Raw genomic sequence first — 27491 nt, forward strand, 5'->3', positions numbered from 1 at the left:
CTTTATGAACTTGGGCCAACAAAAATGTCTTAGATAAGACAAAAAATGCAAGAATTAGAAAGAAAAAGGAAATCGATCAGTTGGACTTTGAAATACATCTCTAAGGCAAAGAAAAGATATCACAGGAAAAATATTAATACATCTGATGAAGAACTTGTATGGGGGGGTGTGTGTGTATTTAAAAGCCCTTACAAGTCAATAATAAGACAAAAAGTCCAACAAAATGATTTGGACATTCACTTCATAAAATAAGGTATACAGATGGCCAATAAGCACATGAAAAGATGTTCAATATCTTTAGTCAGCAGGAAAATGGAAAGTAAAACCACATTGAAATTTTGTTACACATCCAGAATTTAAAAGGCTGATGACACCAAATATTGGGGAGGATGCAGAGCAGGTGATACCCTCATATATTGCTCGTGGAGCTGTAAAACCTTGTAATCACTTTGGAAAACAGTTTGGCAGTTTCTTATAAAGTGAAACACATAGTTACTATATGACTTGGCAGTTCCACTCTTAGGTATTCATCTAAGAGGAATGAAAACATACATTTACACAAAGACTTAGGCATGAATGACCATAGCTGTCTTATTTCTAGTTAAAAAAAAACTAGAAGCGGGCTTCCCTGGTGGCGCAGTGGTTGAGAGTCCGCCTGCCGATGCAGGGGACACAGGTTCATGCCCCGGTCCGGGAAGATCCCACATGCCGCGGGGCGGCTAGGCCCGTGAGCCATGGCCGCTGAGCCTGCGCGTCTGGAAACTGTGCTCCACGGCTGGAGAGGCCACAACAGTGAGAGGCCCGCGTACTGCAAAAAAACAAAACAGCAACAACAAAAAACTAGAAGCAATCCGTATGTTCATCCACAGATGAAACAATATGCCTACGATGCCATACTATGCAGCAATAGAATGGAGTAAACTCCTGCTACACACAGTGACCTCAGAACCATTACCCTGAATGCAAGAAGCCAGATACAAAACAGAATATAACTTGATGTATCCATTTTTGTGAAATTTTAGGAAAGGCAGATCTACTCTATACTGCCAGAATTAGATTGCTGGTTGCTTGAGGTCAGGGATGCAGGCAGAGGACTGATGAAAATGCTCTATATGTTGATTGGGGCAGTAGTTACCTAAGTTTATCATTTGTCCAAACTCATCAAACTATACAGTTAAAATATATATATCACATTTAATGTAAATTATACTTCAGTGAAGTTGCTTTTTAAAAAATGCTTACTCTGTGAGTTTAGTGTAAATTAGGTGTGTTTATATAATTACTTTGTTTTTGCAGCTTGTCTTTCAAGCTATAGATGAAGTAACTAAATACCAGAGAGATTAAACGGTTTGCCTAAGACAGCACTGTTAGTAAATGGTAGTCTGGATTCATGGTTTGTTTGGGTTTTTTGTTTTGTATTCAGTCCAGTGTTTTCACCATATCATTGTTTTCTCTTTTGTAGGGATTCTGACTAATGGCTTTTAAGGTTTCTTCACCCTAATACTATTAAAAATCTTGTTTTTGGGTGCGTCGATGAGCACGGGCTTCTCATTTTGGTGGCTTCTCTTGTTGTGGAGAACGGGCTCTAGGTGCTCAGGCTTCAGTAGTTACAGCACATGGACTCAGTATTTGTGGCACGTGGGCCCTAGAGCACGTGCACTTCAGTAGTTGCGGTGTGTGGGCTCATAGTTGCGGCATGTGGGCTCTAGAGCACAAGCTCAGTAGCTGTGGCGCATGGGCTTAGTTGCTCCACGGCATATGGGATCTTCCCAGACCAGGGCTCAAACCCGTGTCCCCTCCATTGATAGGCGGATTCTTAGCTGCTGCGCCACCACAGAAGTCTCCAAAATCAATATTTTTTAAACAAATTTTTTAGCTCCTTGATATTGCAGCTCTTCATCTGCTTTTTTTCATCCTGCTTGTCTTTGCAAAGTTGCTGGCATTTTTAGGCTTTGTAGTAATTGTTTTAGAACACGTTAGTTGAAAATTAAAACTCAGCCTCTCAGGTCATCCTCCCATTCTCCACCACGGGATCTAGATACGCCTTTCTGGATCTTTCCGTTTAAAGATAGAATTCTCTCTGCCCAAGCTGCTTTTTAGGAATTTCCTCTCCTTTGGCATGTCAGCAGCAGCAATGTCTCCATGTCCTTCACTTAGCATCTTTGACTGTGTGCTCTTTCCTTGTAACTGTATCTCAGTCTTCTCAGGGCTCATGTGGTGCCATGTTGCATCTTTATGGACTTCTTTTCTCCCTCTTTAGGCATTCCATCTCTGGAAGTTCCTGCTAAAGCACTCACAGTCTAAATTTCCTTTGTCTCTAAATTTAAATTCATGTTGTGACAGTTTCTGATTTTGTTCAACAAATACCGACTGAGCAGTAATGTCTGGCACAGTAAATAGGTACTCACTCAGTAAATATTTATTAGATGGCTGGATTAATTATTCTCGAAAATTAACTAGATTTACTATTTTCCCCACATTGTTACTTGTTTACATTTTAATGTGTATGTTTTTCAGGAAAATTTCTGACACACTGGAGAATTTTGCTCCTGCTCCGTGTCTATGATATATCCTTTGTTGTCATACTCATCTGATAATTTATCTTAATGTTTCAGCATCCTCCTCCAGACCGACAGGCAGTACCTGGAAGACCAGGCCCTTTCCCCCCTAAGCAACAGGTCCCGGATGAAGATGAAATATGGAAGCAAAGAAGAAGACAACAGTCAGAACTTTCTGCAGCAGTGGAACGTGCTCGTAAACGGCGTGAAGAGGAAGAGCGAAGAATGGAAGAGCAAAGGAAAGCAGCATGTGCAGAGAAGCTTAAACGATTAGACGAAAAGCTTGGTATAGTGGACAAACAACCCTCTCCAGAGGAAATTAGAGAAAGGGAGCGAGAAAAAGAACGAGAAAAGGAACGGGAACGTGAGAAAGAACTTGAAAAAGAACAAGAATGGGAGCGAGAGAAGGAGCGGGAAAAAGAAAGGGAAAGGCAACAGGAGAAGGAAAAAGAACTGGAGCGAGAGCAGGAAATACAGAGAGAAATGGAGAAGGAAAGAAAGCAAGAAAAAGAGAAAGAACTAGAACGGCAACAAGAAAAGGAAAAAGAACTGCAGAAGATGAAAGAACAGGAAAAGGAATGTGAGTTGGAGAAGAAAGAAAGGGAGAAAGTGGAGGAAAAAATTGAACACAAAGAACCTACTTTAGAGCCTATGGTAGAAAAACCAGAAAGTGAAAACAGCTGTAACAAAGGTATGATAGTCTTGTTTGTCTTTATATAAGCTTTACAAAAGGCTTCATGTTACATGTGGATATTGGATATTTTTGTATTTTTAAAATATGTAATCCGAATAAAAGTGATTAGTGTTTTTTGGATAAGGTTGAATTTTATTGGATACTTTAAAATGTTTTTTTCTGTAATTTTTTTTATTATGATAAAATACATGTAACATAAAGTTTAGCATCTTAACCATTTTTAGGTGTACAGTTCAGTGGTATTAAAAACATTCATAATGAACCGTCACTACCATCCATCTCGAGAACTCTTTTCATCTTTTTTTTTTTTTTTTTTTTTTTTGCGGTACACGGGCCTCTCACTGTTGTGGCCTCTCCCGTTGCGGAGCACAGGCTCCAGACGCGCAGGCTCAGCGGCCATGGCTCACGGGCCCAGCTGCTCCACAGCATGTGGGATCTTCCCAGACCGGGGCACGAACCCGCGTCCCCTGCATCGGCAGGCGGACTCTCAACCACTGCGCCACCAGGGAAGCCCCTCTTTTCATCTTCTTAAATTGAAATTCTGTATCCATTAAACAGTAACTCTCCCCAGCCCCTCCCTGAATGGTGATTCTGCTTTCTTTCTGTGTGAGTTTGACTATTCTCAGTACCTCACCTAAGTGGAATCATACAGTATTTGTCTTTTTGTAACTGGCTTTTTTTGTTTAGCATAATGTCCTTAAGTTTCGTCCATTGTAGCATATTACAGAATTTCCTTCCTTTTTAAGGCTACTAATCATCATATAAATACACACACACACCACATTTTGCTTACCCAATCTGTTGATGGACACTTGGGTTGATTCCATGTTTTACCTATTTTAAATAACACTGATGTGACTGTGAGTGTACAGATATCTCTTTGGGACCCTGCTTTCATTTATTTTGAGCACAGGCATACCTCAGAGATGTTGCAGGTTAGGTACCAGACCATTGCAATAAAGCAGATATGGCAATAAAGCAAATCACATGAATTTTTTGGTTTCCCAGTGCATATAAAAGTTATGTTTACACTATTCTGTAGACTATTAAGTGTGCAGTAGCATTCTGTCTAAAAATATATATATGCTGTATGTACATACCTTAACATAAAAATACTTTATTGCTAAAAATGCTAACCATCAATGAGCCTTCAGTGAGCCATGATCTTTTTGCTGTGGGGGTGAGGGAGGGTCTTGCCTCAGTGTTGATGGCTGCTGACTGATCAGGGTGCTGAGGTGGGGGCGCTGTGGCAATGTCTTAAAATAAGACAACAGTGAAGTTTGCCACATCGATTGACTCTTCCTTTCACAAATGATTTCTTTGTAACATCCGTTCTGTTTGATAGCATTTATCCACAGTAGATCTTCTTTCAAAATTGAAGTCAATCCTCTCAAACCCTGGCAGTGCTTCACCAACTAAGTTTATGTAATAACGTTCTAAATCCTTGGTTGTCATTTCAACAGGCTTCACAGCATCTTCACTAGGAGTAGATTCCATCTCAAGAAACCACTTTCTTTGCTCATCTATTGGAAGCAGCTCCTTATCCGTTCAAGTTTTATTGTAATATTGCAGCAATTCCGCCATATCTCAGGCTCCACTTCTAATTCTAGTTTTCTTGTTGTTTCCACCACATCTGCAGTTACTTCCTCCACTGCAGTGTTGAATCCCTCAAAATTATCCAGTACTAAGTTGAATAAAAGTGGCAAAAGGAGGCACCCTTGTCTTGTTCCTGATCCTACAAAAAAAGCTTTGTCTGTCAACATTGAGTGTGGTATTAGTTGTGGGTTTCTCATAAGTGGATTTTATTCTGTTGAGGTAGTTTCTTTCTGTTCCTAGTTTGAGTATTTTTATCATAAAAATGTGTTGAATTTTGTCAAATCCTTTTCTGTGATAATTGTGATGATCATGTGTTATTTTCCCTTCATTCTGTCAGTGTATAATATATTGATCGATTTTTGTATGTTAACCATCCTTGCATCCCAGGAATATATCCCACTTGGTAAACAGTGTATAACACTTTCAGTATACTGCTAAATTCTGTTTTCTAGTATTGTGTCAAGAATTTTTGCATCAGTGTTCATAAGAGATATTTGTCTGTAGTTATCTTGTAGTGTTCTTGTTTGGCTTTGGTATCAAGGTGATGCTGGCCTTGTAAATGAGTTAGGAAGTGTTCCCTCCTCTTCAATTTTTTGGAAAAGTTTGAGAATAATTGATGTTATTTGTTTAAATGTTTGGTGGAATTCGCCAGTGAAGCCATCAGGTCCAGGGCTTTTCTTTGTCGTGAGAATTTTGATTACCAAGTCAGTCTCCTTACTAGTTTAAAAGTCTATTCACATTTTCTATTTCTTTGTGACTTAGTCTTGGTAGATTTTTTGTTTTTAGGAATTTGTACATTTCATCTAGGTTATCCAGTTTGTTGGTGTACAGTTGTCCATAATTCTCTCATAATCCTTTTTATTTCTGTAGAATTGGTAGTATTGTCCCCATTTTCACTTCTAATTTTAGTAATTTGAGTCTTTTTTCCTTAGTTCACCCCTCCCCACCCCAGCTAAAGATTTGTCAATTTTGTTGATCTTGTCAACGAGCTAACTTTTGTTTTCATTGATTTTTCTCTATTTTTCTATTCTCTTATTTTCTTGATCTCTGCTGTGATTTTTATTTCCTTCTAGTAACCTTTGGTTTAGTTTGTTCTTCTTATTCTCATTCCTTAAGTTGTAACTCTAGGTTACTGATTTGAGAGCTTTCCTGTTTTTTAATGTAAGCATTTATAGCTATAAATTTCCCTCTTTGCTTTGCTTTTGCTGCATCCCAGAAGTTTTGGTATGTTGTGCTTTTGTTTTCATTCATCTCATAGGTATTTTCCAATTTCCCTTGCACTTTCTTTTTTGATCTTTTGGCTGTTAAAGAGTGTATTGTTTAATTTCCACAGATTTGTGAATTGTTCAGGTTTACTTCTGGTGATTTCTAACTTCATTCCATTGTGGTTAGAGAAAATATTTTATGTGATGTCTATCTTTTTAACTCTTGAGAGTTGATTTGTGACCTAATGTGATCTGTCTTGGAAATGTCCCTCGAGAAAAATGTGTATGCTGTTTTTGGGTAGAGTGTTCTGTATATGTCTGTTGGATCTAGTTGGTTTATTAAGTCCTCTTTTTCCTTATTTATCTTCTGTGTGGCTATTTTAGCCATTATTGGGATTGGAATGTTGAAGCCACTATTTTTTTTTTTTTTTTGCGGTACGCGGGCCTCTCACTGTTGTGGCCCCTCCCGCTGCGGAGCACAGGCTCCAGACGCGCAGGCCCAGCGGCCATGGATCATGGGCCCAGCCGCTCCGCGGCATGTGGGATCCTCCCGGACTGGGGCACGAACACGTGTCCCCTGCATCGGTAGGCAGGCTGTCAACCACTGTGCCACCAGGGAAGCCCCCACTATTTTTTTATATATATAAATTTGTTTATTTTTGGTTGCATTGGGTCTTTGTTGCTGCACATGGGCTTTCTCTAGTTGCAGCAAACTTGTGGGTACTCTTCGTTGCAGTGCACAGGCTTCTCACTGTGATGGCTTCTCTTGTTGTGGAGCACAGGCTCTAGGCACATGGGCTCAGTAGTTGTGGTTCACGGGCTCTAGAGCGCAGGCTCAGTAGTTGTGACACATGGGCTTAGTTGCTCTGCAGCATGCGGGATCTTCCTGGACCAGGGCTCGAAGCTGTGTCCCCTGCACTGGCAGGTGGATTCTTAACCACTGAACCGCCAGGGAAGACCTAAGCCTCTGACGATTAATGTGCAACTATTTATCCCCTTAATTCTGTCAGTATTTTGCCTCATACGTTTTGATGGTCTGTTACTAGGTGTATAAGTGTTTTATAATTGTTGTATCTTGCAGTATTGAAGCTTTTATTAGTATTTAATGACTTTATCTCTTGTAAAACTTCTTTGATTTAAAGTCAATTTTGGGGCTTCCCTGGTGGCACAGTGGTTGAGAGTCCGCATGCCAATGCAGGGCACACAGGTTCGTGCCCCGGTCCGGGAAGATCCCACATGCCGTGGAGCGGCTGGGCCCGTGCGCCATGGCCGCTGAGCCTGCACGTCCGGAGCCTGTGCTCCGCAACGGGAGAAGCCACAACAGTGAGAGGCCCGTGTACCACAAAAAAAATAAAAAATAAAGTCAATTTTGTCTCATGTTAGTGTAGCCACCCTGCTATCTTTTGGTTACTGTTTCCATGGACTATCTTTGTCCATCTTTTCATTTTCAATTTATTTACATATTTGGATCTAAAGTGAGTTTTTTGTAGATACCATATAGTTAGATGACCTTTAATTCTATTTTGTCTGCAAAATTATATTAGCTTCATAGTTAAGAGATGCTGATTCTTCTACTCTTTTCTGATTCCAAGACATTTAACTACTAAATAAAATCTCATTTGTTCACGTGTTAATACCTCTAAAACTTGTTGAATAGAGGTTAATGGGAATTTTGGATTGTCATAATTAAATGACTATACTCAGTTCATAATTTCATATTTGTTTTTCTACCAGTGGGAATAGAAAAACTTCCATAGGTCATTTATATGCTTACCAGACAGTAATTATGCTTTTTGAAAAGAGCCTTTGCTGGACTTCCCTGGCAGTCCAGTGGTTAAGACTCTGCGCTTCTACCTCAGGGGGCATGGGTTCAACCCCTGATTGGGGAACTAAGGTCCTGCAAGCCACACAGTGCTGCCCAAAAAAACCCAAAGCCTTTGCTAGCTATAATCAGTTTTTTTGTTCTTTCCCAACTTAGCTTATAAACTCTAATTAATAAAACTTTGCTCCAAACTTGCTGTAAAATTCAGTCTTAATGAATAGCTTGAGTTAACAGTGATTTAAAATAGAAATAGTTTTATTTCAGTATATTTTCTGTTACGGAAATACTGAAATTTTTTTTACCTCAAAACCCATGCTCTTTCTATAAGACCCTGCTGCTTGAAGTTATAAAGCTGTTTAAAGTTTTGCTTTAAGTTTTTATCTATATTCTGGGTTACCTTCAAACTTGGTCCTTAATGTAACTATAAAAAGAGTAAGAGTGTTTTATCTCAATTTTTTAAAAAAAATAAGATACAGCCCATGTGGATTATTTGTTTAGTTACCAGATTTCACAAATTTTTATATTAAGCAGTCTAGAGATAAGTTGATATTGATAATGGGCTTTTATTAATATATCTTAAGCACTTTGCTCAAAACACTCAAAAAAGGTAAAGTAAAATTTCTCACCACAGAAATGAAAAACATTTGTATACTTTAAAATTGATGAATTCTGAAAGAGAACAACCTTAGGGAATCTCATTCACAGTTAATGAGAAAGGACCATGGATTAGAAATAAGGAAATTCATTTTAGTCCTAGTTCTGCCAGTGAATACATGTAATGACCCTGATTAATTAATTTAACCATCAGCAGTCACTATATATACTTAATTAATTATGCTTTTGTTTTTAATAATCGTTATTTAGTGACACTTTTATTTTCGTTCACATTTTATATGTCTTCTGATGGCAGTTTAATTTTAGCTGGGTTTATCATGAGATGTACCCATTTCATTTTTAAAATGTTGCACCAACTTGGCTCTCTTATCTCTCTAATATTTTATTTTTTTAGCATTTTTAATATTGAATGTAATACAGACAAAATGTGATTTGTGATTCTTTTTTTTTTTTTTTTTTTTTTTTTTTTGATTTGTGATTCTTTACTGCATCATTTTACCATTGGCATTATATTAGCTTTCCCATTAAAATCCACCCCTAATTATCTGAGAAAAGAATTTATAATATGCATGGCTTTGTAGTTGTGACAAATGGCATTCTCTAGAATGTATATATGGCTCTGGTTTTCTTTGGGATGAGAACTTTTCTTGTGTGGGGGGGGATGTGTATGATTCTCCTTCTTGTGTATCATAATTGATACCCTTTACATAAAATAATGATTTTAAACTCTGATGACAACAGAGTGATCACCATCTATCTTCAGATATATCACAGAATAATGATTTATATATTTGAAGATAGCTGGTGATCACTGTTGTCATCAGACTTAGATTCATTAGTTTTCTTTATAGATAACATCCCCTGATCAAAAAAATTTTTAAGTAAACCAGTGTGTTCTATTTTAAGTATTTATAGGCCATTTGTGTTTTCACCTAAGTCCTAGAGAACCCCAAGTAAATTTTGACAGTAGTGTTAATATTTAGTGAAACAGTGCAAAATAGGTAGTATTTGAAATGGTTTATTATCACAAAATATCAAATACAGACATTTGTATGGTAAAGCATTTGGGCATGTGATTTCTGTCTTAAGAATCCAGCTTTGAGAAAGTCTAGGGTTTTGTTAATCTAATGTTACCTCATTGATGGTTACCAATATTAAAATACAAAAGTGTTTTATTAGAGTAAGGATGCTTTCTTCCTTGTTAACTTTTTAAATATATCAATCTAATTATTTCACTCCAGTACAAACAACACGTATTTGTCAAGTGTCGTTGATGAGTATAATTATCTTTCACCTTTTCTTTGGGCAGAGGATGACCCAGTTTTCAGTAGACAAGATAACAATCGCAGTGAAAAAGAGACCACACAAGCAGCACATGAAACAGAACCAGAATCAGGGTCTCAGCCTCGGCCTGCTATATTATCTGGCTATTTTAAACAGTTTCAGAAGTCTTTACCACCACGATTCCAGCGGCAGCAGGTAACAATAAAAACATTTTATCTTGTATGTGTGATTAAAAAGGTTTATTGTTCAGTAGTATAAGAAATAATTTGACATAAAACTCAAAATACACAAAGCATACAAATTTTCCCTGAAAAATTTCCTCCTTTTAAATTAGTAAAAGTTTGTTGATAAGGGCTTTACTGTGAAACTTCTGTGTCGTTCCTTTTTTCCATCTGCCTCATTTATAGAAACCATCTTCCTTTCTAGGAAGTGGTTTCTGCAGTATAATTAATGAGTGATTAGTTGCTTAAGTCACGTGTAAGGCAAAATGTCATAACTTGTTCTTTTGTCTTGCCACCTCTCACTGTCAAATGTGTTTGGAATTCTTTTCCCTCAAGGTTTCAAAAAAGCCTGTTTTCTGATTGATTATATTAATTTATCACATGGAACTAAAGTCTCAGATGTAGGGTCCTGCTTTTTTTAGGAACAGATGAAACAGCAGCAGTGGCAGCAGCAGCAGCAGCAAGGTGTACTTCCACAGACGGTTCCTTCACAGCCATCCAGTGGTGCTGTCCCTCCACCACCACACAGACCTCTTTACCAGGCCATGCAGCCTCACCCTCAGCATTTGGCTTCTATGGGTTTTGATCCAAGGTGGCTCATGATGCAGTCATACATGGATCCGCGAATGATATCAGGTAGACCTGCTATGGATATTCCACCCATTCATCCTGGTAAGTTTAAGTTGGCATTGTCTCATGGCTCACTTGCAGTTTTGCAAGTTCAAAGTTTTTCATTTTCCCCACGTTTTTAGTCTTAATTCCTTTGAGAGTTATAATCTAGTAAGAACTTAAATAGGACTTTTTAATCATAAAATTATGTGTCTTCTCTCAGCACAGAGTAGTTAAATGCCAGGTACTGTACCAACAGTGTGGTAAGACCAAAGGGAAAATATATTTTCTCTCTTGCAAATAATATTTTAAAATTTTCAGGTGGAAAATTGCTATCTTAGTTATAATATCTGTTATTCGCTACATTGTTTTTATTCCTTCAGGTGTTTCAGCATTTGAATTTTGTCCATATATTATATATTACAGCTTTTCAATTTTCTCTATCATTTGCCAGCCTAACACTTGGATTTCCTAATAGTTTAGCTAAAAACAAATAAAATAGCAGTCTTTATCAGAATAAATCCAGATAATCCAGTACCAAGACAGTCTAGAGAAAAATTTAGAGGTGACAAAAATATGATCAAGAATCACATCTTTATTTTTAAATTTACACTGAAAATTTTAAATTTAAGAGGCATAATTTATAGCATATTGATCAACTAAATTAGATTAATGGGATTTTCTATAGAAAATGTTTTTCTGAAAATTTATCACTTGGTGTAATTCTCATAATGTTTAACATGCGTAGAGTCACGGTGCTTGTTATCTGATTTTTATAGGCATTATCTTTTCTTTCCTTTAAAGTAAAATAGGCTGTTCTTATGGTTTTGCTTGCTTTGCTTCCTCAATTTTTAAATCTATTTAAAAGCAACGATAAAAATCTCATTCACAGAAAAACTCAATATAATTTTCACTGATTATTTTTTTGAATTAATCAGTTTTACTTGCCAAAAGTATTTCTTTGGTTTAAATATAGAATGTCCAAATAGTAATTAAGTAATAATGTAGATTCTATGTCTATGATGATTTTGTTCCCTTTGTTCTCCTACCCCCACCCCCCAATCTTTTTCTGATCTTTTGTATAGGAATGATTCCTCCTAAGCCATTAATGAGAAGAGACCAGATGGAAGGGTCACCAAGCAGCTCTGAGTCATTTGAACATATAGCTCGCTCTGCAAGAGATCATGCAATTTCCCTCTCTGAGCCTCGTATGATGTGGGGGTCAGATCCCTATCCTCATACTGAGCCTCAGCAGGCCACCACTCCCAAGGCAACAGAAGAACCTGAGGATATAAGGTAATTATTAAAATTATTAGTAGACCAATAGAATATTGTGGGGAAACGAAAACTGTGTAGTCTCTCTGAAGATCTTTCTGATTTAGGACTGAGCCACCGATCTGATTTTCTCCCATTTTAGTATGCCTTATTTCATTCTAGGACGTATTTTCCTTTTTCTGGCATTTCTGTATTGATTAGGGCATTTTGTAATGTAGTTCTGTACACTTAGTTAAATGCTGAAATTCAGTGGTAGATGTTAAAATTGGCAAGATTCTGCTGTTGATTAGGTACTTGACATGTAATGTGGCTAAAGTGTGGATGTACTTCTTCCACTAACGAGAAATATGGTAGACATTTAATTATCGATATCTTATGGAAGTTTTCTAAGGCTGAGTTAAGGACAAACACTAATTTACAGAGTTACTTTGAAGTGTCAGACAATTGGTGATCTCTAACAGTTTATAACCATGAAGTTAGAACTTCTGCCCTTTTAAGGAGTATGTTATGGTGTTCTAAAATTCTGATTCAGTGGGGAAGATGGACCTACTCTAGTGCACTCTTGTTATAAGTGGAAATGACTAGTTTCGGTATTAAAAATTCACATCAGCATGGTCTAAACTTCCTCTTAAGGAATGAGCTTCATTTGGTTTTACTTGTGGAGGTAGAAACATAGCATATCTGCCCTCCTATCAAAATTTTAAGTGTGTAGTATAAGCATAATGTTGTACAACAGATCTCTAGAACTTTTTAATCTTGCACAACTGAAATTTTTTACCCATTTAATCATACTCATTTCCGCCTTCCTCTTAGTCCCTGGCAATCACCTTCTGTGTGGATGAGTTTGATTACATTATATAGTATATATAAGTGGAATCATGCAGCATTTGTCCTTCTGTGACTGGTTTATTTCACTTAGCGTAATGTCCTCATCCATGACATAGCATATAGCAGGATTTTCTTTCTTTTTTTAATACTAAACAACATTCTATTGTATGCATTTACCACATTTTCTTAAGCCATTCATCTGTCGGTAGGCATTTAGGTTGTTTCTATCTGTTGGCTATTATGAATAATGTTGCACTAAACTTTTTATAGAGACATAAAGCTCTTTATGATTAGGATCCGTTTTTTTCTTTTTAAATTAGAGGGGTTATTTTGCTGTACATGTACCTGTGAGAAAGATTTTTGCCTTGATGGCTGTTATTTCTTTGAATTCTCCTTATCATAGGCCTGAAGCCCCATTGGATCAGGAACAGATAACTGCTGCTTATCCAGTAGAACATAGTCAGTTAGAGGTTCATCCAAAAGCAGACTTTGTCAGAGAATCAAGTGAGACAGAAGTACAGAAGTTTTTAAGCAGATCAGTGGAAGACATTAGACCTCATCATACTGACACAAATAATCAGCCTGCTTGTTTTGATGTACCTGATCAGAAGACTGTATCCATTCAAGAAGAGCGAATTTCAGCTGGAGAAAGTCAGCCTGCCCGGAAAAGAAGTGTTTCCCATGGATCTAACCATACTCAGAAATCAGAGGAGCAGAGAAATGAGCCATCTGCAAGCATTCCTAAAGTAACTAGCAGATGCATTGATTCAAAAGAACCAGCAGAAAGGTCAGAGGAAAAACCAAAAAAAGAGGGCTTTATACGATCTTCTGAAGGACCAAAACCTGAAAAACTGTATAAATCTAAATCGGAAACTCGTTGGGGCCCAAGGCCTAGCTCCAACAGAAGAGAAGAAGGTAATGATAGGCCTGTGAGAAGATCAGGTCCTATTAAAAAACCTATACTTAGAGATATGAAAGAAGAACGAGAGCAAAGGAAGGAGAAAGAAGGAGAAAAGGGAGAAAAGGTCACCGAAAAAATGGCAAAACCTGAAAAGACAGAAAAGAAAGAGCCTCTTCCTCCACCCCCACCACCTGTGGCACCGCTTCAGCCACAGTCGGTTCCACTGCCCCCTCAACCAGAACCAGAGAAATTTCCTTCAGTAGAAACTTCACCTTCAACTTTGGTGCAAAAGCCACCTCAGGATACTGAGAAGCCTTTGGAACCTGTAAGTAGTGTTGAGGTAGAGCCTGCAGCTAAAACTGTAAACCAGCAAACTGTCACAGCACCAACAGTCAAGGAAGAAAAGCAACCTGAGAAAGTCATCAGCAAAGACCTTGTTACAGAGAGGTCTCGACCAGATTTAAGACCAACAGCTAAGAAAGAATCAACTTTACCCCCTAGGGCCTATTGGAAAGAAGCTAGAGATAGAGATTGGTTTCCAGATCAAGGGTACAGAGGTCGAGGCCGAGGTGAATATTACTCCAGAGGGCGAAGCTATAGAGGCTCTTATGGAGGGCGTGGCCGGGGTGGTAGAGGACACACTCGAGACTATCCTCAGTATAGAGACAGTAAGCCACGAGTAGAGCATGTGCCCCCAGGGCCCCTCAGACAGCGAGAAGAAAGTGAAACACGAAGTGAGAGCTCTGATTTTGAAGTAGTTCCCAAAAGAAGAAGACAGCGAGGTTCAGAGACTGACACAGACAGTGAAGTTCATGAAAGTGCAAGTGACAAGGATAGTTTAAGCAAAGGTAAACTTCCCAAAAGAGAGGAACGGTCTGAAAACAAAAAACCTGTAAAGCCTCCATCTTCTTTCAAGCCTGAAAATCATGTCCGAATAGATAATAGACCTCTAGAAAAACCTTTTGTAAGGGATGATGATAAATCTAAACCAGGCTTCCTTCCTAAAGGAGAGCCTACAAGACGAGGCAGAGGGGGAACATTCAGACGTGGTGGAAGGGATCCTGGAGGTCGCCCGTCACGCCCTTCCACTCTACGAAGACCTGCTTATCGGGACAATCAGTGGAACCCAAGGCAGGCAGAAGCTCCTAAACCAGATGATGGAGAGCCACCAAGAAGACATGAGCAGTTTATTCCTATGACAGCAGATAAACGGCCTCCAAAATTTGAGCGAAAATTTGACCCAGCTAGAGAGAGGCCCCGAAGGCAGCGTCCTACCCGACCACCGAGGCAAGATAAACCTCCCCGATTTAGACGGCTAAGAGAGAGGGAGGCTGCTTCAAAAACCAATGAGGTGGCAGTGCCCACAAATGGCACAGTTAGTAATGTGGTTCAAGAACCAGTTAATACTGCTGGGGATGTTTCTGGGAATAAGACACCAGACTTATCTAATCAGAACTCTTCAGATCAGGCAAATGAAGAATGGGAAACAGCTTCTGAAAGCAGTGATTTCAATGAGAGGCGCGAAAGGGATGAAAAAAAAAATGCTGATTTGAATGCACAAGTGGTTGTAAAGGCTGGAGAGAATGTTTTACCTCCAAAAAGGGAAATAGCAAAGAGAAGTTTTTCTAGTCAGAGACCTGGCATAGATCGCCAGAATCGGCGTGGCAACAATGGTCCACCCAAATCCGGAAGGAATTTCTCAGGTCCTAGGAATGAAAGAAGAAGTGGCCCACCATCAAAAAGTGGAAAACGAGGGTGAGTATTTTGTGTTAGATATAATTACTTATGCACCTTCTCTCTTTTTTTTTTTTTTGGCCACCATGCGGCTTGTGGGATCTTAGTTCCCTGACCAGGGATTGAACCTGGGCCCTTGGCAGTGAAAGCACAGAGTCCTAACCACTGGACCACCAGGGAATTCCCTACTTTTGCACCTTTAGCGAAGCTAAAAGTATACTTCTTGGTTGAACTGTGCAAAGGAACTAATCTATAGAGGGCCAAGACATTCTTCTCCTAGAATTTTTTTCTATTCTAAAAGTGTAAGGGTGCTTGAGAAAGAGGTTAGTGTGTCTCAGGAGTCTGCCTGTTGTTACGTTACATTTCTCAAAAGAGTCCTGTTAGGAATTTGTAGGTTTGGGAAAATCTACACACCTAGGGCAGGACCTATACAGTGTCTTCCATTTGGTAAGTCATCTTATTGATGATGAGCAGCCTGCCTTTATTTCTTCGTTTCTCTTTGGAAAACGGGTGCTTACAGGTGTCCTCTGGGACTTAAATTAATATGTTGTAACCATATACAGTCACTCTGTACTGGTTTCTAGAGAGTGAATGTTGAAACTTAAGGATAAATTATATTCCTCACTCAAGTTGCAAACCTACAATAAATGATCCAGCTTAGAGAGAGGCCTAGAAAGCAAAGTCCTGCCCAACCACCAAGGCCACCAGTAACATAAATACCATGTCATTGGTGGTGTTTTTAAAAGAATTTTTGTCAGCTATGCTAAACTTGGTCTGTTTTTTTAAATATTAAAATGTTGGTTATAGTAAATTATTATTATTATGTTTAGTATTAGGAAACATTATAAAGTAAAATTATTCCTAGTTTTAAATCTAGGCTCTGGTATTTACTAGTGGTATAAACTCTGCTTCCTCAGCAGTAAAAGGGGGAGAAAGTAATAGTACTTATAAAAATGTGTGAAGATTTAGTGACATGATACTTGTGAAACACTTAATGTAACACCTGGTATATAGTAAGCAACTATTATTATGGCCTGCCCGTTTGTTTTTTTTTTTTAAAAACCAATTCCCAGATTTGCAGCCTGAGCTGGTAGGAAATTTATTCAGGCAAAGTATCTTAATCTGCATTGGTTAGTTACTGACACTTAGCATTTCAGGTTACTATACCAGTCAGCGAAAATATTTTTGCTTTCTGATAATTTAGAAGAAGTTCCAGGGAAATAATACTACCAGTTGTGTTTGAGTACCTGCTTAACACGGAATTTAAATCTCCCTTTAAAAGTCAAAAGAATAGGATAACATCTAAGTTAAAATAACACTGTATCAATAGTTGTTGACTGTAACCAAACTATTAGAATTTCAAGTAATAATACTCAAGGGAAAAATTGATCAGATTTGTGTGCACTGTAGATCTCAACTACTTAGCAAGACTTTTGTGCTATGTAGATGATAACAACTTTGAACCTGCAGAAATAGCAGTTACTGGCTGTAGTGAAATGAATGTTTTGCAAGAGTCCCATTTAGAAGAAATGAATTCATTCTTCACCTGTTTGAGGTCATGCTTTTTGTCAGGCTCTTGTTAAGCTTTTATCTTGAGTAATACTATAGACTGAGCTGGAAATGAATTGGTAAGGCCATTTTTCATGGTGTTTTTTCATGAAGTTTTTATAAAATGAACCCAAGAAAAGAATCTGTTAGGTAAAAAAAAAACCCTGTAGAAATACCTTTGGTTTTGTGATGTGAATCGTTTCCATATTAAAACTGGTTGTTTATAATGTTTACGTGTATATAAATCTGATTGAACTTTTAAAAAAAAACATACTTGTAGTGTAAGCATAGAATTCTTTAAAAAGAAATTTTCATATGCTGCCCTCTTGTGGAGAAGATCCACTAGTGAATACTTTGGACTAGCTTGGATCACAGAAATTTTCTGCTATAAACAATGTTGGTAGCTCATTTATCACACGATAGACACAGTAAGAATAGACACGATAAGAACCTTCAGAGGATAATTAGAATTGTAGAATTTAATTGCTGGAAAGAATCCTAAGGAGCTTGTCTTATCTCCTTTACTGGGAAGCTCCATCTTAGTGAAGTTGTACTCAACCAAAGTCACTAAAGCTTGTTGGTTTTAGAGTTAGGGTCTTCTATCCCATTGTTATTTCTTCTTAGATTGAACTTTAGAAACTGCCACTAAGAGCATTTTTCTTTTGTTCGGATATGTAGAGGTAGTAATAAAATCTCAAATTATTATTTTGTAGGCCATTTGATGACCAGTCGGCAGGCACAGCTGGTGCTGATCCTGTCAATGGCAGCTCTGCACACCACCAGGAAGGAGCCCCTAATGGTACAGGACAAAAGAACTCCAAAGATTCTACTGGGAAAAAAAGAGAAGAGCCCAAACCAGGCCCTAAAAAACCCAAAGAGAAAGTGGATGCACTATCACAGTTTGATCTCAACAACTATGCAAGTGCGTCTCAGGTCCCTTTTATGTATCTATCTGTTTATCTATTTGTTACATTTAAATGGATACTGTAAATAAAGAAGTCATCAAAAAAGAAAGAGTTGGACTTCAAGGTAGAGATAGAGACTGGTTATGAATCACCAACTGATATAGCTTTAACTGAAATAACACCAGCTTTTAGCATAGGCTTGAGTGCTTGATAACATTCTTGTTAAAGATAATCCACAGAGTTTCACTGTTCTTCTTTAAAAAAAAAAAAAAGGAGGAAATTAACCACCCTACCTTGCTAAACAGGTGTGGGGAAGCACAGAAAACCAAATGTGAAGATGCTTAGTTATAGCTGTACATATTCTGTGTCTGAAAGGAAAGAAAGATTAACCTCAGTGAGTTATGACCTAGATAAAATTGGCATCTAAGATACGATAAATAGAGAATAAATAATAAGATGGGAGGTAGTGTTGCTGTGGATAAATGCTTTCAGAAAGCCATAGAGTGATAGGATATCAAATATGAAGGATAACACGGCAAGAAGGAAATATTTGATGAAGAAGTTAACAAGGAGATCCTTGAGTAGACACTTACATTGATACATGTAAAAATGTGCTATTTGCCATTCATTCAGATGAGACTTAAGCTGGAAATACTGAATAAGATTGAGAGATTTACTAAGTTAAGACCAGATAGTAGTAATGGGAAACTTGGGTTAGGTACTTTTGTTATATCAGTATTAGAGATGTAGATGAGAGTTTTCTTTCATCTAGTTAATACTTATTTATACATACTAAATTTGATTTGGGCCCAGGACTTTGGCATTATTATTTCTAGACCAGCGGTTCTCAAAGCGTGGTCCTCAGACCATCAACATCACCTGGAAATTTGTGAAAAATACAGAATCTTGGGCCCTACCCCAGACCTGGATTAGAAACTCTTGGAGTGTGAAGCAATCTGTGTTTTAACAAGTTCTCCAGGTGATTCCGATGCACGCAAACTTTTGAGAGCTAATTCTAGACTACCATTTTAGGATTCACGTGGGAAAGAAATAAACTTATCTTAATTGTGCGTTTTAAGAATTTTTAGAACTGTCGTTCTTAACAGGAATGGTTCTGCATTTGGCAATCTCTGGAGATATTTTTGGTGTCAAAACTGGTGGCCGGATGCTGCTGACATCTTAGTGGGTATAGGCCAGGAATGCTGCTAAACATCCTACCGTGCACAGGACAGCTAGCTCAAAATGTTAATACTGCTAAAGTTGGAAAGTTCTGATTTAGAGAGAGCGATTAAAGTAAATCCATAGGGAGCTTGGATGCTAATCTTATTGTGGTCCATGAGAAGAGATTAACATCCATCTAAACACTACATTTGGAAAATGATAAGTGAAGATTACAAAAGTCCACAGAATATGGCAGATTTCTCAAATATTTGTTTACTAGTCTCTTTTTCCAAACAACTTCTGGAGTAGAAATTTTGCAAAGTATTATATTATTGGATTAACACAATATAAAAAGGTAAGAAGTCAATTATTTCTGAATTGATAATGGAAATTGAGCTATTAGTTTTAACTTGTTGAAGTTAATTTTAAGAGTCATCTTTAGGTTCTTTTCCTAAAAATGGTCTTCCTAATAATGTCCTGTTAGCCCAAAACGTTGCAAAGCACCAGGCAAGAACAGGGTGTTGAGAACAAAGTATTGTTCACATGTCCGTAAATGCTTCATGTAATTGAGTGAACTATTCAAAAGGTTTCTAACGGAGCTCTTAGGAAAGAAAATTAAAATAATGAGTGATGGGGCTTCCCTGGTGGCGCAGTGGTTGGGAGTCCGCCTGCCGATGCAGGGGACACGGGTTCGTGCCCTGGTCCGGGAGGATCCCACATGCCATGGAGCGGCTAGGCCCGTGAGCCATGGCTGCTGAGCCTGCACGTCCGGAGCCTGTGCCCCGCAGCGGGAGAGGCCACAAGTGAGAGGCCCGCGTACCGCAAAAAAAAAAATAATAATGAGTGATGGCATGACTATGAAGATGAGCTTTAAACACACACACTTTTTAGTTTAAGTGAAAAACCGAGATGAATTTAGAATTATGAAGAGGTCTCTTCACAAGTCTGAAATACTGGAGTGCATGACATCCTTATAAATGTTGGACTAAAACCTTGCATTGAGATGAGCATATGCTCCATTTTACACAGTTAATTTCTTTTTTTTTCTTTTGACATCTTTATTGGAGTATAATTGCTTTACAGTGTTGTGTTATATACAGTTAATTTCTTAAAGGATTTAGAACAAAAGTAGAAGCGTCAGATAAATCAGAATCAATTGGCTTTTTCCTTTGAAATTAAACTTTTATTAGAAAAACAGTAACAGTAAAAGATTTATAAAGAGTGAAAGCCAGTCTTAGTATTTATTTTTTGTTTCCCTGTCAGTGTTTCTGTAAATGCAAATTTTTAGCTATTTAAAAGGAACTGTTTGCCAGTAGATTCCCTATGATCCACTCCATGGTCATATTCTCTTGCCAGGCCCTGCAAGTTATCACCATTCTGAATTGTATATGTATCATTCCCAAGCAAGTATCTATTTTTATTATGTGTTTCCTGATCAGAACATATTATATATTTATATTTGCAAAATTAAAATAATTTATTTGAATTACCTCACCCTTTTCTTATATTTATTTTGCAAACATTATGCCTACAACCCAAAATCACATCACCTGGACTATTTTTATTTTTCTCCTAAGTATTAGTTAATGGATCTAGATTTCTTATACTCACTGGAATATAGAATAATTTAACAAGATAGCCAGAATAATTGTTAGAGAATGAGTTGAAAGTATATCTTGAATTATTCTTCCACTGGGTTATTATGACGTATGTACATCTATGCCACTTTACATTCACATGGAACTTTAACATGTGTTTCATGTTTTTAACAGCTCCACATTATAGACAATAGTCTACGTAAACTAGAGGCATTAAGAATCATAAGACCAGCTTAGTTGTTCAACACCGCATTGTTAGCACATCAGCCTCTCAGAGCTTATTACATCCTTTGAAAAGGGGAAACAATAGTAATACCCACCTCATAGAATGGTTAGATGCAAATGAGATAAAGTACTATGTAGATCTTTACAGCACAGCACACATCTTGAGGCTGGGAGAGGTAGAGGTTAAGTGATTTGACTATGATAAGACAATTTTGATTTTTCTTTTTTTATAAATTTATTTATTTTTGGCTGCGTTGGGTCTTCGTTGTTGCACGCGGGCTTTCTCTAGTTACGGAGAGCGGGGGCTACTCTGTTGTGGTGCGTGGGCTTCCCACTGCGGTGGTTTCTCTTGTTGCGGAGCACGGGCTCTAGGCGCCCAGGCTTCAGTAGCTGTGGCTCACAGGCTGTAGAGCGCAGGCTCAGTAGTTGTGGAGCACAGGCTTTGTTGCTCCACGGCATGTGGGATCTTCCTGAACCAGGTCTCGAACCTGTGTTCCCTGCATTGGCAGGCAGATTCTTAACCACTATGCCACCAGGGAAGCCCTTGATTTTTCTTTTAAAAAACAAGGCATTACCACTATATTGCTTAAGAAAAAAGGATGTATAATATATCATTCAAAGTAGATAGTCTCAGGACTTTTTATTTTTAACCTGTTTATGAAATTTTTTCATATATCTATGAAATCTTTTCAAATTTTGCTGCTAAATGGCCATTTTATGGTGTGAGAAATGAGTTATATACTATGAGTTATGAGAACTAGATCTTTGCCATATCTTTTATTTTTTAATCACTACTGGACTAAACATTTCTATTTATCTCTTCAGTTGCAAAAAAATATCATTTTAAATCTTTTTGTATATCTGTAGGTGTTGTTATAATTGATGACCATCCTGAAGTAACAGTAGTTGAAGACCCCCAGTCAAATTTGAATGATGATGGTTTTACTGAAGTTGTATCCAAAAAACAACAGAAACGTTTACAGGATGAAGAACGCCGAAAGAAAGAAGAACAAATCATTCAGGTATAGCGTTTCAATTTGTTACTAGTTATTTAGATTGTTGCCCAAAATATACTAGGAAATGGTCAAGGTTTCTATCTACCTATAAGGTCAGGGCTGCAGTTATTATTCAAGTTTTGAGAATGACCTGATTTTTCACAACTTTAAACTTTTTAACCAGAACGAGGTAAATTTTAAGTAGACTGTAATCACTAGCTCACCATTTGCCTTAGAGAAGACCATCTTTACTTTATTTCAAAATATATCTTATTTGCCCCATCATACTTCATTGCAGAGTTAGGGTTAATTTTAAATCATCTTGGAAACTTAATGAATACAGCTGCCATGATCTCTAATAACTTGCAGATTCTTGACCTATACAAGTTTCTGTTGTAATCTAAATTAGTTCTTTGAAATACATAGTATGAATCATGATACATTATTTCCTTTAGATCAACCCAACACCCATTTTACTAAATGCTGACAGAGGATAAAAATAAATAGAGCACATAGGTCATAGTGATAAAGAACCCTAACAGGTGAGAGGCTTAAAAGCAGGAAACACTGTAAAAATCCTATGTGGTTGGTAATATTGAGTTTAATTGAATATAATTCTTGGGACTAGATATTTTCAGAAGTCATTTATTTGTTATTATTGTTTAGGAAGATACATTAGTGCGTATTTTATATAGCATAATACCTAGCAACACTCCCAGGATTAATGCTTCTGTGGCAAACATGAGTTGAGTGAAGTCAGTAATTTTTTGTCAGGTGGGGTCAGATTTTGCTGCCAAATGAATTCAGTGCGAATTTCCTTAATTTCTTTAACTTCAGAATAGTGGAAAAGAGATTGTGGGCCTGTATATCAAGAATATATAATACATATTTGTCTTTTTTCCCCTATAGCATCTTGTAATTTAAAATCTCATTGGCAACCTTGATGTTTTTATTCTATCAAGTAGCTATTTTGTAAAGTAAAGGAGCTAAATTAGCAGTAGATAGCTTTGTTGGAATGTCTATTTATGAACTATTACTTTCAGCTGTGTTACTGACACAAATGATTCCTGCAAATTTTTTAAGGTCTGGAATAAAAAGAATGCAAATGAAAAAGGAAGAAGTCAGACTTCTAAGCTCCCGCCAAGATTTGCCAAAAAACAGGCTACGGGAACCCAGCAAGCACAGCTTCCAGCTTTGGCTCTAGCCTCAGCTCCAGGTCCAGGTTCAGCCTCAGCTCCAGGTCCAGCCACAACCTCAGCTCCAGTTCCAGCCTCAACCCCAGCTCCAGTTTTAGCATCGCTCTCGGCTCCAGTTCCAGCCCCATCTGCAATCCCAGTCTTTACCTCCACCTCAGCTCCACTCCCAACCTTAGCCTCAGCCTCAGCTCCAGTTCCAACCTCCACCTCAACTACAGCCACAGCCTCTTCTCCAGCTCCAGCTCCAACCCCAATCCTTGCCTCCGCTTCCACCCCAGCCTCTGTCCCCATCCTTGCCTCAGCCTCAATTCCTATCCTTGCTTCAGCTCTATCACCAGCTTCAGCTCCACCTCCAGCCACCTCAGCCCCAGCTGCCCCCACCTCAGCCCCGACTGTCCCTGCCTCAATCCCAGCCCCAGCCCCAACCCCTGCCCTAGTCCAAGTCTCAGTCCCAGCCCCTACTGCCCCAGCACAGACTCAGGGACAGACTCACAAACCAGTCCAGAGTCCACTACAGACTACAACACAGTCTTCAAAACAGCCACCTCCTTCAATTAGACTACCTTCAGCTCAGACACCTAATGGCACAGATTATGTAGCCACAGGAAAACCCATCCAGACCCCACAGTCACATGGCACTCTTACAACTGAATTATGGGATAACAAGGTGGCCCCACCAGCTGTGTTGAATGACATCTCTAAGAAATGTAAGTGTGCAACAGGAAGTGAGGGGTGGGAAATGGCATGGGAATTGGGGGTTTTCAATTTTATTTATATACTCAGTATGTTTTTTCCTAGGCATTTCTTTTTCCTCAGTAGGAAGCAGTAACAGTAATCTTTTCTTAGCTTCCTTTCTTAACACCTTTGTTTCTAAGACAAGTGTGTTATATTTTTAACAGCCATATTTTATGGACACAACTCTGTGTTGATAAAACAATGGTACAATGTTTTAGAGGAGATTATATTTATTTTGGTATGCAAGAATCTCTTTAAGTATTATATACCATGTGAAAAGTCATTGTTTTATTATCTAGCTACCATTAAAAGAAAGGGTTAAATGGATTAAAGATTATTAGCCTCTAAATTTTAATGGTCATATTTCCTGTGGCTTCTCCTTCTCAGTAGGTCCCATTAGTCCACCACAGCCACCTTCAGTCAGTGCATGGAATAAGCCCCTAACATCATTTGGATCAGCTACTTCATCAGAGGTAGGAACAGACTTAATAATGGATTTTGTGGGGTTAGTGTGGCAGAGTTTCCTTAAAACAGTTTCTCAAACTTTGGCATGCATCAGAATCACCTGGAGAGCTTATTAAAGTAGATTGCTGGGACCCATGCCCAGAGTTTCTGATTCATTAGTTCTGGGCTAAGGCCTGAGTACATTTCTTATAAGTTCCCAAGTGATGTTAATGCTACTGAATCTCAACAGTTATAAGCTGCTTCTCACCTTTAGACGTATTAAGGTTAACATTTTAAAAGTTCTAGCTTTGTGACACAGAGAGTATAAGTGCAATTACTATTTTCTGGACTGTTCTATGTTTTTAATGATATGCACGTTTGAATAATCAGTATAGTTACCTAGAAGCAGAGTTTCTGGGAAGTTGTTCTAACGTAATTTCTCAAACACGCAGTATTGATAATTGACTCTTTAGGCCAGCAATTCTTCATTCATTGAACAAACATTTATTGAGCACTTGTGATGGTGTCAGGCACTGTCCTAACCTGTGGCCTTAGAAAAAGTGGGTGGCGGTGTGAAAACAGAATAAAAACCCTGTGCTCGTGGGGCTTCCATTGTAGTTGGGGAGAACCAACAATAAATAACACATAGAATGTTAAATGGTGATCAGTGCTGAGGAGAAAAGCAAAAGCAAGGAAGGTGTATAAGGAATTTCCCAGGCGGTGTGGAGACAGCTTAAAATAGGGTGGCCAGAAAAGGCTACTTAGGTGACACTTGAATTAAAGACTTGAAGGAGGTAAGAGAGCATGCTATTCAGTTGTCTGAGGAAAAGTGAATTCCTGGTTCAGAGAATAGTAAATACAAAACCCTAACACAGGAGCATGCCTGGTGTGTTTGAAGAGGTCCATATGGCTGGATTGAAGTAAGGGATGAAAAGAGAACAGATGAGGTTAGAAAGATAATAGGTGGAGGATCTGGTAGGGACTTCGGGCATGGTAGGAAGACAGTAGATAGTTTTGAGAAAAAGAGTGACAGCATCTGACTTTTTAAAAGACTATTCTAAGTAGTCTGTTAAGAACAGTCTGTGGGAGCAAAGAATAGATGGTAAGATGCTGTTGCAATAATCAAATGATGATAGCTTAAACCAGGAAAGTGACATTAAAAGTGATCAGAAATGGTTGGTTTCTGGGTATTTGAAGATAGAGCTCATAAATTTACTGATGAATTAAATGTGGTATGTGAGAAAAGGGAGTCAGTTATCTCCAAAGCTTTTGACTTGAGCAACAAAAGGGATAGAGTTCCCATCAGTTGAGATTGGGAAGCTGTAAAATGAGTCATCATTGGGGAAGAAGATCAGGGAATTCAGTTTTGAACTTGTTAGATTTAAGATGTTGATTACACATCTAAGTGGAAATGTCAAGTAGGTAGTTGAATATAAGAATTTGTAGGGCTTCCCTGGTGGCACAGTGGTTGGGACTCCGCCTGCTGATGCGGGGGACACTGGTTCGTGCCCCGGTCTGGGAGGATCCCACATGCCACAGAGCGGCTGGGCCTGCGCGTCCGGAGCCTGTGCTCTGCGGCGGGAGAGGCCACAGCAGTGAGAGGCCCACGTACCACAAAAAAAAAAAAAGAATTTGTAGTTCAGAGAAGATAGTCTAGTTTGACTACATAAATTTGTAAGTCATTAGATGGTGCTTAAGTGATGACGTTGGTTGAGGTCACGAAGGGAGAATGAGTTATAAAAGTAGTTAGAAAAAGAGAAGAGAAACAAAAACCGAGTCCCAACTCAGGGATTTGCGAGAGATGGAGAAGCTAAGTGATGAGAAAAGTGTCCTGGAATCCAAGTGAAAGATGAGTTTAAAGAGGGATAAATCAAGTGTGTCAAATGCTGCTGGAAAGTCAAGTAAGACAGACCCTGAGAATTGACAGTTTTGGTTTTTTTAATCCAGGGGCGGTGGAGCCCATGGATGCTGAGGCAAGGCTGACTGTGTAGAGAACCTAGAGTAGTTTTGCCGTAAAAGGGGAGCAGAGAAATGTCAAGGAAGATACAGTTAAGAGATTTTGTTTTTCTTCTTTTTTCCTTTCAGGGAAGTCTTTCTGTTGTTCCCTACCCCCAGTTCAGCTTTCTGACTTAGGTCTGGAGTAGGCCTCATCATCTGTTTTGATTTTTTTTAAGTTCTACAGAGAACTCTTTGTAAAAATAGAATTAAGAATCACTGGATTCTGTATCTGAGATGCCCAGTTTAATCATTTTTCCTCTGCCTATTTGTTTTGACATTATGATTAATTAGAACATTTCTTGTACAGAAAGTTGATTTTTCATTACTAATGAGAAGGATGGAGTAGAAAGTTTCTTTTGTTTTGGATGAGTGTACTGGTTTAATAATTTTATTAAAATGTTTGGTCCAGGTTTTTAAGTTGACATTAAAGTACAGGGACCATAATCTCTCAGCTGCAAGATTTTTGTTGTAGACATTCCACTACAAGTTGATAATACTAGAAGGATGCTTACATTCTTCTTCAGCCTCTTGGAGCACCAGGATATTTTGTTGGTATCTCATTTTTCTCATGCATATTTTTCTTCATCCTCTTTATGTTCTTTATATTTTCTGGATAGAATGATTTTATCATCTCTCCTTGTCTTATCTATATTTTATAGACATTTTTTGTTTCAAAGAATATAATATTGTCTAATGTTCTCATTATGTCTAATGTCCCATTAACTATTTTAACTAGTCCCATTAACTATATTAACTATTTTCCTATTCATTTAACTATTTATAAGTTCTTAATTGTTTTGTACATAAAATCAATAGCTTTCAGTTATTAAGTACTGCACCATTCTCTCTTCTAAGATTAATTGTACATTTATATTGAACTGACTAGAAAATTTCAACATTGACTAAAACAGAGATGTTTATTCTAAGTTATATCAGTACTCTTTGTCTGTAGTTGAAAGTGAATGTTCAGATATTAAAAATAGATCTGGATGACATGCCTTATTCCTGCTGTTGACATTGTTATACTGATAAGTATAACAATAACCTTACACAGTAATTGACACACTTAATTCAGGGGTAGCAAAAATGATATGAAATAGTGATTTGATTATAAGACCAAGGCCTGAAGTTTAACTTTGTCCCTAGTTTTGTCTTTTTGTTTGTTCTTCCATGAAAAGGTTAAGTACAGTTTTTGTGGTTTCAGTTAACTGCAGTCAACCACAGCCTGAAAATATTAAATGGAAAATTACAGGAAAAAACAGTTCATAAGTTTTAAATTGTGTACACCCTTCTGAATAATAGCGTCATGAAATCCAGTGTTCCCACCCACCCATTAGTCATTTA

General features: G+C 38.0%; 1 protein-coding gene across 2 annotated transcripts in view; it reads left to right on the plus strand.

The window, feature by feature from the left end:
• PRRC2C (proline rich coiled-coil 2C) overlaps positions 1 to 27491 on the plus strand; it is a 97760-nt gene that overhangs the window by 43703 nt on the left and 26566 nt on the right. For both annotated transcript variants that reach the window (XM_065889397.1, XM_065889388.1), the window contains exons 12-20: positions 2616 to 3249; positions 9800 to 9969; positions 10418 to 10667; positions 11690 to 11900; positions 13111 to 15363; positions 17604 to 17812; positions 21647 to 21801; positions 22858 to 23677; positions 24093 to 24178. In XM_065889397.1, the coding sequence (XP_065745469.1) occupies positions 2616 to 3249; positions 9800 to 9969; positions 10418 to 10667; positions 11690 to 11900; positions 13111 to 15363; positions 17604 to 17812; positions 21647 to 21801; positions 22858 to 23677; positions 24093 to 24178 (4788 nt within the window). The remainder of the gene's footprint in view (positions 1 to 2615; positions 3250 to 9799; positions 9970 to 10417; positions 10668 to 11689; positions 11901 to 13110; positions 15364 to 17603; positions 17813 to 21646; positions 21802 to 22857; positions 23678 to 24092; positions 24179 to 27491) is intronic.

This window comes from Phocoena phocoena, chromosome 1 (genome assembly GCF_963924675.1).
Source record: "Phocoena phocoena chromosome 1, mPhoPho1.1, whole genome shotgun sequence".
Taxonomy (NCBI): Eukaryota; Metazoa; Chordata; class Mammalia; order Artiodactyla; family Phocoenidae; genus Phocoena; species Phocoena phocoena.